Source organism: Neolamprologus multifasciatus, chromosome 12 (genome assembly GCF_963576455.1).
Source record: "Neolamprologus multifasciatus chromosome 12, fNeoMul1.2, whole genome shotgun sequence".
Taxonomy (NCBI): domain Eukaryota; kingdom Metazoa; phylum Chordata; class Actinopteri; order Cichliformes; family Cichlidae; genus Neolamprologus; species Neolamprologus multifasciatus.
In genome coordinates, this window is record NC_140450.1 from 6,161,032 (window position 1) to 6,176,332 (window position 15,301).

Sequence of the window (15,301 nt, forward strand, 5' to 3'; positions counted from 1 at the left end):
GCCCTAATGCTGTTTGATGCTTCAGACTCAGCTACACATCGTTTCTACTGGCACGGAGACAGAATACCTATCTCCTGGTTCATACCTGCGAGAAAAAGGCTCGGCCTTTGGGCTGCAGGAAACAAAAGGTTAAGGCAGGTTAGCGCTTGAAAAAAAGTTATTACAGCCTAATGCTACAGACAAATATTTCCCTGAGCAGTAATCACAGCAGCTAACACCCTGCCCAAAGAATTCAGCTTCATTATTTAGCTTTTGTTTCGAAAGAGGGAAATTCCAGTTTCAATTCATCTAAATTGTCAAATGGGCCTCGTTCCAACTCTTCTTATAATTGGTTTAAAATGTAGGTGGATAATAACTTCATCCAACAATATTATGGTTTGAATATCAGGACATTTCTACCTCCTGTAAATGAAACCCTCTCAATTTAGCAGCCTAACCAATTTACCTAACCAATTTGAGCTAAGTTTTATCCCTCCGACCACTGAAGCCATGTAAAACAAAGAGAGGCATCCAAAAAAATAATTATAAAGCACGCACAGCCTACTTTGATCTTAAGGGGGGCTGGACCAGTGAAACTCTCCTTTCTGTAAGTGTAAAGAAGTTTAACTATGCATTTATTCCCTGAGATATATTACAGTACGGTACACCTCAGTGTTTCTGCATGATAAATGTGTAAATTCAATTTAAAAGTTCTGTTTCTCATTGCCCAGTTGTTTATCTGTTACTTAATTACTTCGGTGGGATATGCATGGCCACGAGGGAAGTCTTTTTTGGTAGGAAAAGTTATAAATCATATGCAAATACAGTTAAAATTCCAAGATTTTGTCACGTCCGGTGTGGCAGACGTGTGGAATAGGAGCTAGGACCCAAAAGGCGGCATCTGGTGCAGATGAGTATTTATTTACAAAAGAAAATACAACAGCAATGGCGTGGGTGAAGGTGTAACAGAAAAACCTAAACTGGGCAAACTAACAAAACAAACCAGAAACGTAGATGCAGGGAGGTTCGGGGAAATACATACGGAGAGCCGCAGGGAGACCGAGGGGAAACAACACAGACGAACCAGCACAAGGACGAGGTAACACACCCTATAAATACACACGGCAGGAATCAGGGAATGGGAAACAGGAGGGGAACACACCTGGAAGACATCACAGCTGACGAGGCCGGGGAAACGTAAACAGAATACACTGACATAAGACACAGACTTTCACAATAAAAACAGGAACTTACACATGAAAGGACACAGACTAAGAAATGCGGACTAGATACAGGAACACACGGGCAGAACAGAGTAAACACTAAACAGGAAGAACAGAACCAATAATCACACTAATAGAAAACATAAAACGCTGGGTCAAAAGGACCCAGGACCATGACAGATTTATACCTTTACTCCTTTACATTTTCCAAAGCTGGAAATGTGAGTGGGCCAGATTGGAGTCTTTGCCGGGTCAATTTTGGTCCCAGGGTCTGTTTGATGGCCGTGGTCTGAACCCAACTGGTTCTCACAAAGATAACTGCAACATTATTACTGTGGTGTGATTAGGGAACATCTGTAAACAGTCGCTACAAATAAGAACAATTCACACTCTCACCAAACATGTAGATTGCATCCTTTTTATAAGCAGGGCATGTGAGAGATGGGCCTACTTTACATGTACTTTACATTACAGAGTGCACCTTTATTTACAACATTTTCCTGCAGTGAATAACTTGAAAATATTGTAATTATTGTGAGAACATCTAAATGTTTCTGAGCTGAGATAAGCGAGCAGCATTCTAGTCAAAGGAGCTTGCAAAGAAAGGCGTCTGGACTTCTTTAAGTTACTTGAAGACGTTTCACCTCTCATCCGAGAGGCTTCTTCAGTTCTAAGGTCAAATGGTGGAGAGTCCCAGATATAACCCTAGTGGGAGTTTCCCCCCACAGAGGGACAAAAGGACCCCCTGATGATCCTCTAATCGCCTGAGCCAAGGTGTGGAACTGGGTGTGGGTCCCAATCAGCCAGAGTTTCGGGTGATTTCATTGTGAAACCTGGCCCCACCTTATCATGCGAATTCCTGAGGTCAGATGGCCCAGGATGTGAGTGGGCCTTAAGGCGTCTGGGAAGGGATCTCAAAACTGGATTATAGATGGCAGAGAGTTGGTTTCGTAAACCACCGCCTCTGTTCAAAGATGGTCGCTCACAGTGGACATAGATGGCTTCTTTCACTCCTCTTTCAAACCATCTGTCCTCTCTGTCCAAAATGTGAACATTGGCATCCTCGAAAGAGTGTCCTTTATCCTTAAGATGCAGATGGACAGCTGAATCTTGTCCTGTGGAGGTCGCTCTTCTGTGTTGTGCCATGCGCTTGTGAAGTGGCTGTTTGGTCTCTCCAATGTAGAAGTCTGGGCATTCCTCGCTGCACTGTACGGCATACACCACATTGTTAAGTCTGTGTTTTGGCGTTTTGTCTTTCGGGTGAACCAGTTTTTGTCTGAGTGTGTTGCTGGGTCTGAAGTACACCGGGATGTCACGCTTGGAGAAAACCCTCCTGAGTTTCTCTGATACACCGGCTACATAGGGGATGACAATGTTGTTGCGCCTGTCCTTCTTATCCTCCCTCGCTGGTGTCTGATCTTCTTTTCTGTGCCTCTTTGCTGACTTTAAAAACGCCCATTTAGGATAGCCGCACGTTTTGAGTGCTTCCTTTACATGTGTGTGTTCCTTCTTTTTCCCTTCAGGCTTAGAGGGAACATGTTCTGCCCGGTGGTGTAGGGTCCTAATTACTCCAAGTTTGTGTTCCAGAGGGTGATGGGAGTCAAACAGGAGGTACTGGTCCGTGTGTGTGGGCTTCCGGTAAACTTCGATGTTGAGGTTGCCATTCTCTTCAATGTGCACAGCGCAGTCCAGGAAAGGCAAACAGTCATCCTTCGTGTCTTCCCTGGTGAACTTGATGTTTTTATCCACAGCGTTGATGTGCGCAGTGAAGGATTCCACTTCTTGTGTCTTGATTTTGACCCAGGTGTCGTCTACATATCTGTACCAGTGGCTGGGTACTGTTCCTTTGAAAGAGCCAAGAGCCTTCCTTTCCACTTCCTCCATGTAAAGGTTGGCTACAATAGGTGACACGGGGGAGCATTCTAATATTCTAATATCCGAGCAGCATTCTAATATCCTAACAACATCAGTGGCATTCAGGATGTTGTAAATGCTGATGGTCAGGTGTAATTTGAGTTGGTAAGTGGTTTCTAAAGGTTTTGTTCTTCTTTGTCGTGGCAGTTAAAAGGTATCCGTTCATATTTGTTCCAAAAGCACAACCTGTAATTTGAAGGCTAATAATAATAATCGCAGCACCAAGTGGAATTTATCAGTGAACACACTGTGTTGTGGCGAATCCACTTAGCCAAAAAAATGGATCGGACATCAGTTGTAGAAACGATAGTCTTTATATAAGGCTTCAAAAAGGTGAATGTACAACAAATAAACTTCTCGACATCAGAGCAACATATGATGGCTTCCCGAAACTTTCTTTGCTAGCTAAAAACCCAGAGTAACTTTCGTCTACCACAAAGGATTCTGGGAAACGCAGTTTTCTAATGAAAATACCTTTTAAATGCTCCCGTTTAACAGAAAATTAAATCTATAATTAACAGCTCTCACTAAACATGTGAATAACACTTAAATCACTTACAAAATAACCAAAATGCTGTTATCAAACAATACACTGCAATAAAGTTACAACACACTGGGTTTCAATTGAACAGCCTGTCCGTATTTGACTTTATGGTGTTATGACAACTGATGAATGCTCCACCTCCACCACCTGCCACTCTTTAAATTTGCAAACATCCACCACAATCCTCTAGAACAATTCCTAAAGGTTTTTTAGTTTAAAGTAATTTAATAAAATTCTACTTTAGAGAGTTAGATAACCCATGGCCTCATGCTTTAAAGCAGTGTGATTGGATTTACTAGGAAAAGTAAACTGAAAACATAAATGAGGCATGTTGTGTTATGTCTGATGGCGCTGACTTTCCATCTGTCGCCAGGTAAAACTGTGTTACTACAGCAAGCTAATGAGCCAGTCTCATGCGCTTCATGTCTTTAAATCTCTTTGTAATATTGTCAGCCAGTCAACACAAAATATGTGAGACTAACTGGAGGAGGAGCAGAAGCTGATTGCTGTGTTCAGCAACACTTGGTGTGCTTTTAGCTTTAATTACCGGCTGCCATGACAACTGGGAAACAAACAGGTAGCATATTCAGACACAGATTGGTAAAAACCTTGTTTAAGCAGCTATTTCGATGCGTGCCTCTCCCGTGCTCTGCAGCCCGAGGCCTGCAGCAGATTTCGTTCTCGTCTCTCATTCTTTTTATCTGTTGTTGCTGCAACTAGGACACAAACTCTAATGTTAATAGGACAGGGTTAAGGTTTAGGTGCTCTTACTGTGGCAAAGTTCAGGAGTAGTCAAGAATTAAAATATTGGTAATCAAAAGGACAAGGGGAGAGGTATAAAGCTGGTTGTTGTAGCCAAAGATGGTTTGGGACCAGCAAATACCAGAAAACAAAAAATCTTAAACATGGAGACATAACTGTCACTGCAGACAGTCCTGGCTAAAGGTTTTAATATTGTGAGATATGACAAGGCATTACATGCAAGGATAATGAAGATTTTTGTATGTTTTCTGTACGTGTGTGTTTGCTCGACTCACATTAAGTTTAATATGCAAATATTCAGTGATTATTTGCCAAGAGGAAGAACTCAAAAAGCTTTTTGCATCTTGCTGGAATAATTGACATCTTATAATTTATTGGAAAAAAAAAGAATGAACCTTTTCTGAGAGTTTGATTTGTCTAAAGTTTCTTTGAAATATCTTAGTGCTAAAGTTGTAGTTTTTCGCAAAAGGAAAAGATATTTTTAGAAAATGAACTCACGACACGTGTCGTGAGAGCTGAATGTCTTAACCTCCACACCCTCACTTTCCACCACGAGCTGTTTTGTCTCTCTGCTCATGTCTTCCACCATCTAATCCTTTCCCAGTGAGGAAACATATCCGTCTCACTTTTCGTGCAAAGAGCACATTATTTGTATTTTGAGGGCATCGTCCTCCCAGGGGCCGATGCAACAGAGGAAAACAGACAATAACACAGAGACAGCTGAGTTACAGTATGCCGGCCTCGGGCTGAATATCTGTGGGTGGTGGAGGTAGCGTGCAGGACACTTCACAGGTTATGACAATGTGCATAGGAGAAACCTCAGCAATGAAAATGATTGACTGTACCTGAAGGTATGCAAACACAGGTGTACGCTGGGTTTGAACTCCTGTTCGAGTCACACGCAGCTAACCAAACATTTTACTTTTATAAGGTCTGACTGAATATTGGAATTGGTATTTTTACTTTGTGCCAAAAGAAAGATCGTGCTCAAGCTTCAGAAACTGAAAACACATAATTAGTTCTAAATAATATAATTAGATATAATTAGTTTGCCCAGCTGTGGTTGTCATATTGTAACGTAGCTACCGAGGTCTGTTATTTAATTAAGTAGTAAGTAGTAGTCTTCATATTAGGATTTTTATGAGACTTCACGCTTCGTTACATAGAAACTTGCAAACATCACATTCACTTTTTAAAATGTACGCCTACTGTTTCCTGCAAAAGACCTTTGTAGATCAAGGTTATTATAGTTTACCAACTGAAATAATTTTGTAAAACTAACTAAAACAAAATCATATCACCAAAAAAATCAATTACCCTAAGTTTTAGTATTTGTTAATTTTGACTTCGGATGTCTACAAGCTTGTGAGTCAACTTCAAAAACTAAATGAAGACTAAATATTTTCAAACACACTGGAAACATAACCTGAAAGCAAGAAATGAAATAAAATTAGACTGAATCAAAATCACAAATTCAAACAAGTGATATATATAAAAAAAAAAAAAGAATAAAGTAAATGAATCATTGAGATCAACTTGGTTTTGTGAACGTTGTGTGTCTGTTTGAGACCAAACACAGTAATTAGAGAAACATTTTGGTTTGGCAGCCACATGTTCAGGGAGCACCTCTATTTGCAGGTATTAATAGATCCGTGGGTTGGACGACTCTCGTGGTGCGTCTTTTGTGTTGAGGGAGAGTCGATTTTGTCAGAACTGAAGAAGAGGAAAGAAAAAAACTGATAAAACCTTCTGAAGTCTTCATGTAACCTTTCATCAACCTCTGCTCTCTGTACAAAAGGTGAACAATGCAGTAAAACTGTCAAGGCTAAATTATACACACACATATTCAGTGGCAGTGAAGTGTTAACTCCTTCCTCTGTTGCGATGCATCTGCTGTGACTGCATAATTTGAAGGTGTAGTTACGCTTTAAAAGCCCACAAATGTAAGCCTCTTGATAGTCAGAGACCATGCGTTTGTGTTCTTTACCTCACAGAGCAGCACTGAGCTTTTGTCATGGGGAGTAATGCGATCAAACCCAGAGCAGACTGACTGTCAGCCAACAGACAAGCATGTACAGCTCTGCCTGAGAGGTGCTGTGTTTCCTCTGCATATGCAAGGTGGCTCTGTAGACAGATAAGAAGCTCAGGAGCATGAAAACTAAGGGCAGTAAACAGTGATCAGTTAGTGATTATAAGTGTTTATAAAACCATACAATTAGTAATTAGATGCTTCAGGATAATCCCAATACATATAAACAATGATATAAATGACTAAACTAAACTAAAAAAAAATCCTAAAATATAATATATAAAATAAAGCAGTTATTGTTATCACAATAACTGTATAACTGGGCATTGTTGCTATAATTGCTAGATTTCCTTTCAGATAATTCATTAATCTCATTAATGTGACGACTAAATTTGTAAACTGAAAATCAACTTTGCAAATAAACAAACAAAAAACAAACTGAAGTCTTAAATGAACCATAACAACCAGCAGACTATATATACATTTGCATTTATAGCAAATACACGAAGTGGTGAATATTTCAAGCGGTCCCTGAATGCAGCGTATCCTGGCAACAACTAACATCGTTTCTCTGTGCTATTTGAAAATGTGCCGTTAAAGCAGTGGAGATAAAACACAACACCAACAAGTTTATCGGAAAAAAGGCGGAAAAATCGGCAACTATGGCAGATGAGACAGTTCCTAATGACAGAGACAGGGCTTTGTATTTGACACAAATTCAGTTCTTAGATAAGGAGCTGCAAAGGTAAGAAACTGTTGCACTATAGCTGCTCCTGTGTTGGGTAAACGACTTTTAATATAACACAAAAATGTCCCAAAACTTTTAAACACGTGATTATAGAACAACTTCATAGGTTACATGTATCTGTGTGTGCTTCATCAGCTTTTGGATCAAATGGCAGCTATGTTGTGACTGACTGCTTTTATCTTGAAGGTTTCTACAGTACCGGTGTCGTGCCAAACTAGGTATCCCCGACAGAATTTGTTTCCCCTCCGTCGGGAGCACACGCTGGACTGTCCAAATCACGGACAAACAGTATCCCACATTGTTGATTTTTAGTTTACAAACACTTCTTATAATGACTAACTACTCCTGACATTTTTGAGATGTTAGCTCTTTATACAACGAAGTTATAGTGGGATACAAATAATATCAGGCTGATCCTGCCACAATTTGTTCCCCCTGTGTAAATCACGGACAGTGTTGGGGAGTAACGGAATACATGTACCGCCGTTACGTATTTAAAATACAAAATAAGAGTAACTGTATTCCGTTACAGTTACCGTTTAAAAAGGTGGTATTTAGAATACAGTTACTTTGTTGAAATAAATGGATTACACTTCCCTGTTTCATATTGTGGCGGGTCAGGCCTGTTTGGGTTTTGTTTGACAGCTACGTTCTGTTGTTCCAGGCGGCAGCGTTACGGTTGCCATGGTTACAGGGTTACGCTCTCTCTCTGCGTGTTTCCTGGGTGAGAGAGCGCCTGTTGTTGTTGTGCTAAGCTAATAGGCAGAATGCTACCGGTATAGCTCTAAAGAATGTAGCATCATAGGCAGTGTAGTCCGTGCTGCAGGGAGAATGGACTGCCATACACGTTATGTGTCTGTGAGCGAGGGAGGGAGAAAAAGGAAAAGTACGAGCTGTCATCGAGCAAAAACGGGAGCTGGAAGCATGTAAATATAATAATAACCACTGCAGCCAAGAAGAGTGCCTGACGAGCCCAGTTGTAAGTAAGCTATTAAGACTCGACTGTACACCGTGTTCGTGTTTTCCTCCAAAACCAATAAGTTCCGTTAGAGCAGCCTTTCAACGCCTCTCTCTGTCTCTCGCAAGCAAAGTTGACCCAGACAACAAAGTAAAGCTAGTTTTCGGCTACAGGTTGACACAGAACCCGCCGTATTAGCCAGAGGTCCTTTACTACGGTTCGGAGCCGCGGACCTTCAGTAACAGTAATAAATCACAGCAATAGTACATTCATGTAGTTGTAAACAGCATGATAATATATTGAGTAATCCAAAGTATTCAGAATACGTTACTCTCATTGAGTAACGTAACGGAATACGTTACAGAATACATTTTGGGGCATGTATTCTGTATTCTGTAATGGAATACATTTTAAAAGTAACCTTCCCAACACAACACCCAACAGTATCCCACATTGCTGATTTTTCGTTCACAAACACTTCTTATTATGAGGCATTACTCCTGAAACTTTGGAGGATTTAGCTCTTTATATAGTAAAGTTACAGGAGAATAAAAATAGTTATCAGCCAAAATGTTAATGGTTTATTAAAATAATCCCATCTGATACCCCGTGAGCAATAAATATATAATTTTCTGTTGTAACCCTCAAACTGAATGGTAATGTAACGATACTAATTTTTCACTTTTTCACAAAATGAAAACATCAGCACTTCCTGCGTGCTCCCAGCACAGGGGAAACACATTCTGTCGGGGATACCTACTTTGGCACGACACCGGCTACAAATAACACGGTCCCTAACTGCTATGCAATTCTTCTTACATGTGATTTTAAAAAAATCTGAAAAACATTCAATTAAATGAAATAGTGACAACAAACAGCCTCAAATCCATAATTTAATTATGAAAGCTAAAAATTCTATTTACTGTAAAAATATAGAAGAATAACTGTAGCTGACCTGGGTTTGAATCCTCCGTCTGAATCTGAGCCCATACTTTCCTTACGATCTTTACCTCAGGTGTAAATTAACAAAGGAAGCAACATTACAATCTTTTTTCAGAAACAGAGTCAAGAACTTGAAACTTTCTTCAGTGTGGCAATGACATAGCATTTATGCATAAAATAACAAGCAAAGTTTCTGTATCACCATCTGAATATGATTAGACCTACGTGCAAATTCCAAAGACAATACAACACATATTTCACAACAACAAAACTTAACAGCTACATTTGCTATAAATGCAGTCCATCAGCAGAGACTCTATATCTCTTACCGGATACTGTAAATAAAAGAATTAGTGAAAACATGGCGCTTCCAGATTATTTTAAAGCAAAACTCTGAACATGACATGATCCAGACCAGGTTATCTGTTCAGCAGAAGTTACAATGGCAAAAAGAAAACAATCTTTCAGACTCTAGGCTCAACTCACCTCCTTAACCTGTTAACCTCACCTCACCCCTCTGTAAGGACCAAGTAAATGTATTATTTCTTCCTCAATTATAAAATCTTAAAACTTCCTTTTTCACTATTCTGATGTACCAGCTACAGCAGTTTCAGCTCAGCATTTCATATTAGATTCATAACTTCTAAACCCATATGTCCTTTTCTTGCAGGTGTCAGCTCAGATGTGACGAGCTGAAGAAACTGATAGATGACCTCAAATTTTGGTATGGAGCAATGGGGAGGGACAGGGACGATATATGTAATTACCTGACAGACTCCTCAAATGCAGTAGAGAAAAAGGTTGCGGAGCTGAGGAAGGTGTTGGAGCATCAGCAGCAAGCTGACGAAAAGGAAACCGATAAGCTCAAGCTGCGTCTCAACCAGCAGAAGGAGGAGCTACAGAAGGAAGTGGACACACTCATGTCAAAGAACACGTCGCAAAGTGAGATAGACGCTGAGTCAGATCATTTATTATTTTTCATCATCTTGTGTTTGTTCGTTTCGGTTAAGTCAGCTGGTCTAAACATGGGGCAGAAGTTGGAGAGACACACCACCACATGCCCACAGGTACAAGAAGAGCACACAAGGCCCAGCCAGTCGGGAGTTTGAAACCAGGAACCTTCTCACTAAGAGGCAACAGTGCTAATGAGCTAGCTGCTGCACCACTGTGCACATTTATAGCCAAACCAGGAGAAAATATATTAATTTGATTGTGGGTTGAACCTTAAAATTGCTGTTTTAATTTTTGTGTCTGCCTTTTTGAGAGATTTGCAAAAACATCATAACCACAGTCTCCAAACCATGATTTTTGCAAAACCGTTGTTGAGACCGTGTGAAGCTTACACTGAGATGTTTCTTGCTTCCTGTTTTCATTTGCACCTCCTTTCCACCACTCAGAGGAGAAGCTGGACCAGCAGCAGAAGGAGAGGGGGAGGATGACAGAGCGACTGGCCTACGTGGAGTTTATTGAGAAGCAGCTGTACACTACGAGGGAAGAATATGAAGCTGCCATCGCCAAACTGCAGAAACAATTGGATTTACATTGGGCAAAGTAAGATCTAGTGCAGAGTTAAATTCAAGCTACAGTTATAACTGCAGGAGCAGTTGTTCCCTCTGGATGCCGGGTCGACTTACTGACCCCTGTTCTCCAACAACAGAGTGTTTCAAGACTGTGAGAAACAAGTGTGGAGCTCCATCAAAAATCAAGTTTCAGCAAATGTTGAGGAGGAGAAGATTCAGCACGCAGAGGTGCTTAAAAAAGTCAAGGAGCTTACAGCAGAGAGCTTTAAACTCTTGAAAGAGAAATCCATCCTGCAATGCCAAGAGAGTGAAGTCTGTCTTGAAGTACAAAACATGAAGAGGGACAGCCACGCAGCTAGCCAGGACATCATCCAACTCAAGGAGGTACGATGTCTGCATAGAAGGGACATAAATGTGCCTGAGTAATTCCTAGAGGTAGTGGTAGCTTGTATTGGTACATCTGCCTTCTGTTTAAAAAGTTGATGTTACATTACTACATGCAACATACAAGTCTTATTACTTTTTATTATTCTGTAGAATGAGTCGTGTGGGAAGATATGCATTGCCTTAAAATATTGTAACACTATTTTAACTGATAACTCGTTTTCATTTTTCATGTCTCCACATTTATCACCTGATTTACAGAAAGAAGAGCACCTGTCGAAGAAGTGCCAGCAGCTCAAGGTTCGGCTGAATAACTACAGCCTCTTGCTGGCCAAGAAACAGGACCTCAGGTCTTTACTTCTTTACTTTTTGTTTATTTCTGTTTCTCCAAGATTATTTTTTTTAACTTCCTGATAGTAGCAACATACAAAAGCTTTAATAGAGACGTTAACAGAGACAGCTTCTCTACAGTCAGATGCTCTACCACTGAGCCATACCCACATTGGGTCAACTTTTATTCTGTTATAATTTCAGACAGCAGCTGAACTTGGATTCTGAAGTGTGCAGTCAAAAGAAAGCTGAGGCAGCTCAGCTGGAGGCCGAGCTCCAGGAGGAGATGAGTAGGAGGAGGCAACTCAAGGCAGACATGGAGAAAGCAACAAACATTCTGAGACGTGCTGTGATGGTAAGAACACAGCCTGACAATAACTATGGCCTTTAGCCATTTGATTGCAGCCACAGCATATTATAATGTTCGCATGGGAGATAGTTCTGTGCTTGGTGGTCCAGTTTGATTGGTATTAATTGAAGACTGCTGGAAATCCTCCTTATGTTCTGCTATTGAGACAGGCATCCAAGAAACCAGGTATCCAGATATTCCACAACAGGTAAAACTCTGGCATGAAGCTATAAACATTAATTCAATAATTCAATAACAATAAAGATGGTATCGTGAAACAGTTATTCTGTGTGTGATACGTTAGATTAGGGGTAGGGAACTCCAGGCCTCGAGGGCCGGTGTCCTGCAGGTTTTAGATGTGTCCTTGATCCAACACAGCTCATTTAAATGGCTAAATTACCTCCCCAACATGTCTTGAAGTTCTCCAGATGTCTGATAATGAACTAATCTTTTGATTCAGATGTGTTGACCCAGGGTGAGATCTAAAACCTGCAGGACACCGGCCCTTGAGGCCTGGAGTTCCTCACCCCTGCATTAGATCATCTAATCATCTATAAATAGATTGTTATTGTTGTGCTCCTGAGTCTTTGACCAAGGTTTTTGAGATTGTTGGACTCTGAGTTTTGTTACTGATGTTTCTAGTTTTTGGTTCTTGTCTGCTCCCTTTTTCGTGTCAAGTCTGTCTTTGTCTCATTTCTGTGTTCAGTCTTTAGCATCTCCTGGTGTCGTCTGGCTGATTGCTGTGTTTTGACCTTTTGTCTTCTCAGTCTGTCTGATTACTCCCCAGTGTCAAGTTCACGTGTCTTAGTCTGAGTCTCAGTGTGCATTATTCCCTGTTTCAGTTTGTTATTCCTTGTCTCGTGTGCGTATGTTCAGTTCTGCTTCCCCTTTCTCATTAGTTAGATTTTGTTAACCTGTGTTCCCAGGTGTTTTCCAGCACCCTGATTATCTCATGTGTATTTAAGCCCCTAGTTTTCTTCACTTTGTTGTGATTTCTCCTCATATGTGTATCCCTGTTTGTCAGTCTTCTCCAGCTCTGCTCTATGTTTGCTACTTGTCAGCTAATAAATCTGAGTTTTCAGATAAGTCCGCCTGCCGAGCTATGCATTTGGGTCCACACTCTGTTTGCTACACATTGTGGCGAGACTGAAAAAAGCCCCTAAAATGGCAAAAGCAGGAATTTGTTGCAAGTTCGTTTACTTCTATTCACATTAACCTCGTTCATTTTAGGTGAAATGTTGAGCCACTGTATTGATTATTGTTTTGCAAGAGGCAAAATTTCATATAAATCTTTCACCTAACTAAGATGTAATTTGCCAACTACTGGTGAGTGCTTTGATTTTTTCTGAACACAAAAAGAAACTCAAAATGATAACACTTTCACATTAGGTGGTCTAGGATGAAGTGAACACTATTAACTGATTAGCCTTATTGTCTTTTAACGCTATAGTATTATGAGAACAAAATATTCTTTTGTGACTTACCTGCTAATGCGTACACTGTCTCATCCACCGAGATAATGGTTTTGTTCTCTGTCCTCAGAAGGGCTTAGAGAAATTCTCTGAGGCTCAGGAGAAGATCCAAAAGCTGCGTGAGATCCTGGAAAGCAACACATCCCATGGAACAGAGTCCGCTCTTTATACTTCCCCAGAGAAGAGCAGTCGAGGGCAGAAACTGCAGACATCTGGCCCCAGAACAGTCAGGTGCTTGGAAACACTTTGCCCGGTTTGTGTATGTTAGTGTAATGAGTCGTGAAAATGGTGGTCTGATATCTGCTGAAAGCTGCCAGGTTCTTCACAGCAGCGAACTGGATCTTTGCCCGACTGAGGCCCATGAGAGCCAGATTATCTCCCAGTTGGCCTCAAAATAGTCAAAAAACAATGTACGCCTCTATAAATAAGCCTTTGCTTAGTTGCTGTGACTTTTGTTTTGGTTTCAAAAACACCATGATATGTTTTTTTTTCTCAAAAAGAAAAGAAAAAGTGCTAAGGTAAAGAAGAAAATGATAACACGCAAAAAAATGTTAATTAATAACAACAGTCCTGTCGTTCCATTTGTCCTCAGCCCAGAGACTTTGAACCTTGGCACAGATCCACTGTTTTTGTTGAGCCGCTACAGGCCGGGCGATCTTGGCTTCTTACCTCGACCCAGATGGAGGTACGTCTCTGGTGCAGGACATCAGTCCACCAGCAGCCAGCTGCCACTGGCTTACAGTGTATTAGATGGAGGAGTTGTACAGGGAGATGGCCACAGCAACATGTGATGGAGTGGGTGGGAGGTATTATTCAGGCACGATCTGATATCCTCGTGTTGGTGTTGTTCCCAGATCATCATACTAAATGTTGTTCCAGGATCAACATTGCAAGTGACCAATCAGAATGTTGTGACGTCATACTTTTGTGACTTCGGGAAAAACCGGCGTAAAACAAAAAACTGTACTTAAGCTGCGAGAAACCGCCTTTGTCCGCCGATCAACGGACCCTAACCCTGACCCTAACCCTTTAATAAACGCTAAGCAGAATTGATATTGTCCTTGCAACACTGGAATTTCATAAATGCACGAATGGGTTGGTGCGCAAAAGAATAACGTCACAACAATGTGATTGGTCACTTGCAATGTTGAACCTGGAACAACATTTTCATGATGATCTGGGAACAACACCAACACGACGATATCAGATCATCCATTATTCAGCATTGTCTTTATCTTGGACAACATTCGACACCACCCTAAGGGAATCCAGCTCCATCCTCACAACATTACTGGCCAATCAGTTTATTGAGTCTTTTTTTGGTATCTGCGACACTGAACCTGCTCCCACAGCATGCAACAGCATAGAGAATAGCACTAGCCACGACTCAAAGAAAATCCTGAGCATTGTCAGACAGATGTTGAAGGACCTCAGCTGCCTCAGGAAATAGAGACGACTCATCATCATTGATCAGCAGGCCGTTTGCTGAGAAAAAACTCTTACGAAAGGGAATAAAGTGGAGCATTAGGGAGTTCAACATCCTCAGTATGATTTTGGAGTGGGTAGAGGACAAAAACAAAAGTAAAAGGAGTGTGAGATTAATTAGGTTGTTGGTTGTGATGTCAGTTCTCAATAATATTGTTGTGCTCCTAAGAATTAGAAGTGCTAAAAAAGAAACTGTGCGGTTGGATTTTGTTTCATTATGCTTCTTTATAAATCTCTCAGGAAACCCGGCTGTCGCAAGGCATCGATCGCAGCCTCTGATGACAGGTCTAACCCATCTGACCTGGCTTCTCGGGACACTCATGCAGAAGCAGCACCCTCCACCTCCACCAGTCTGCTGAACCCAAATCCAGCAAGAAAATAAAAAAACTTGCATTTCCTCTAAATGCTGATGTATTTGTCTACAAACATACTGACTTGAGAGCACGTTTAAGCATTTAACACGTCCACATCTGTATGTCAGGTCATGTCCACATAATGAAGCAAATCCAGGATGATTTGAAGGCCCTTCGACTTGACCTTGAGCAGGCAAGAACCATTGCCTTAGATTGAAAAGCGTGGAAGACAATCGTTGGTCAAGCAAGAGAACCTGCGGCACCTACAGCAGCGTACTGGTTGCGCGGCCGACCACCGCCGCTGGTCGC

General features: G+C 41.1%; 2 protein-coding genes across 3 annotated transcripts; one reads left to right on the top strand and one right to left on the bottom strand.

Annotated features, from left to right (window-relative positions):
• Positions 1-1,785: 1,785 nt before the first annotated feature.
• On the bottom strand, positions 1,786-6,904 carry LOC146506277 (uncharacterized). Its single transcript, XM_085180370.1, has 2 exons — positions 6,410-6,904; positions 1,786-6,135 (listed from the first exon to the last, which is right to left on the bottom strand). The coding sequence occupies exon 2, from the start codon at positions 3,084-3,086 to the stop codon at positions 1,959-1,961; it is 1,128 nt and encodes a 375-aa protein (XP_085036496.1). The 5' UTR covers positions 3,087-6,135; positions 6,410-6,904; the 3' UTR covers positions 1,786-1,958.
• Positions 6,905-6,996: 92 nt separating this feature from the next.
• On the top strand, positions 6,997-15,065 carry LOC146506278 (uncharacterized). 2 transcript variants are annotated; one of them, XM_085180368.1, is made up of 9 exons: positions 6,997-7,196; positions 9,770-10,041; positions 10,497-10,650; positions 10,757-11,003; positions 11,265-11,353; positions 11,538-11,688; positions 13,225-13,385; positions 13,747-13,839; positions 14,880-15,065. In XM_085180368.1, exons 1-9 carry the CDS (start codon positions 7,114-7,116, stop codon positions 15,019-15,021), a joined length of 1,392 nt encoding a protein of 463 aa, XP_085036494.1. In that variant the 5' UTR covers positions 6,997-7,113; the 3' UTR covers positions 15,022-15,065. The 2 variants fall into 2 exon arrangements, with proteins under 2 accessions (XP_085036494.1, XP_085036495.1); XM_085180369.1 differs by having other exon boundaries at positions 13,228-13,385.
• Positions 15,066-15,301: the final 236 nt, after the last annotated feature.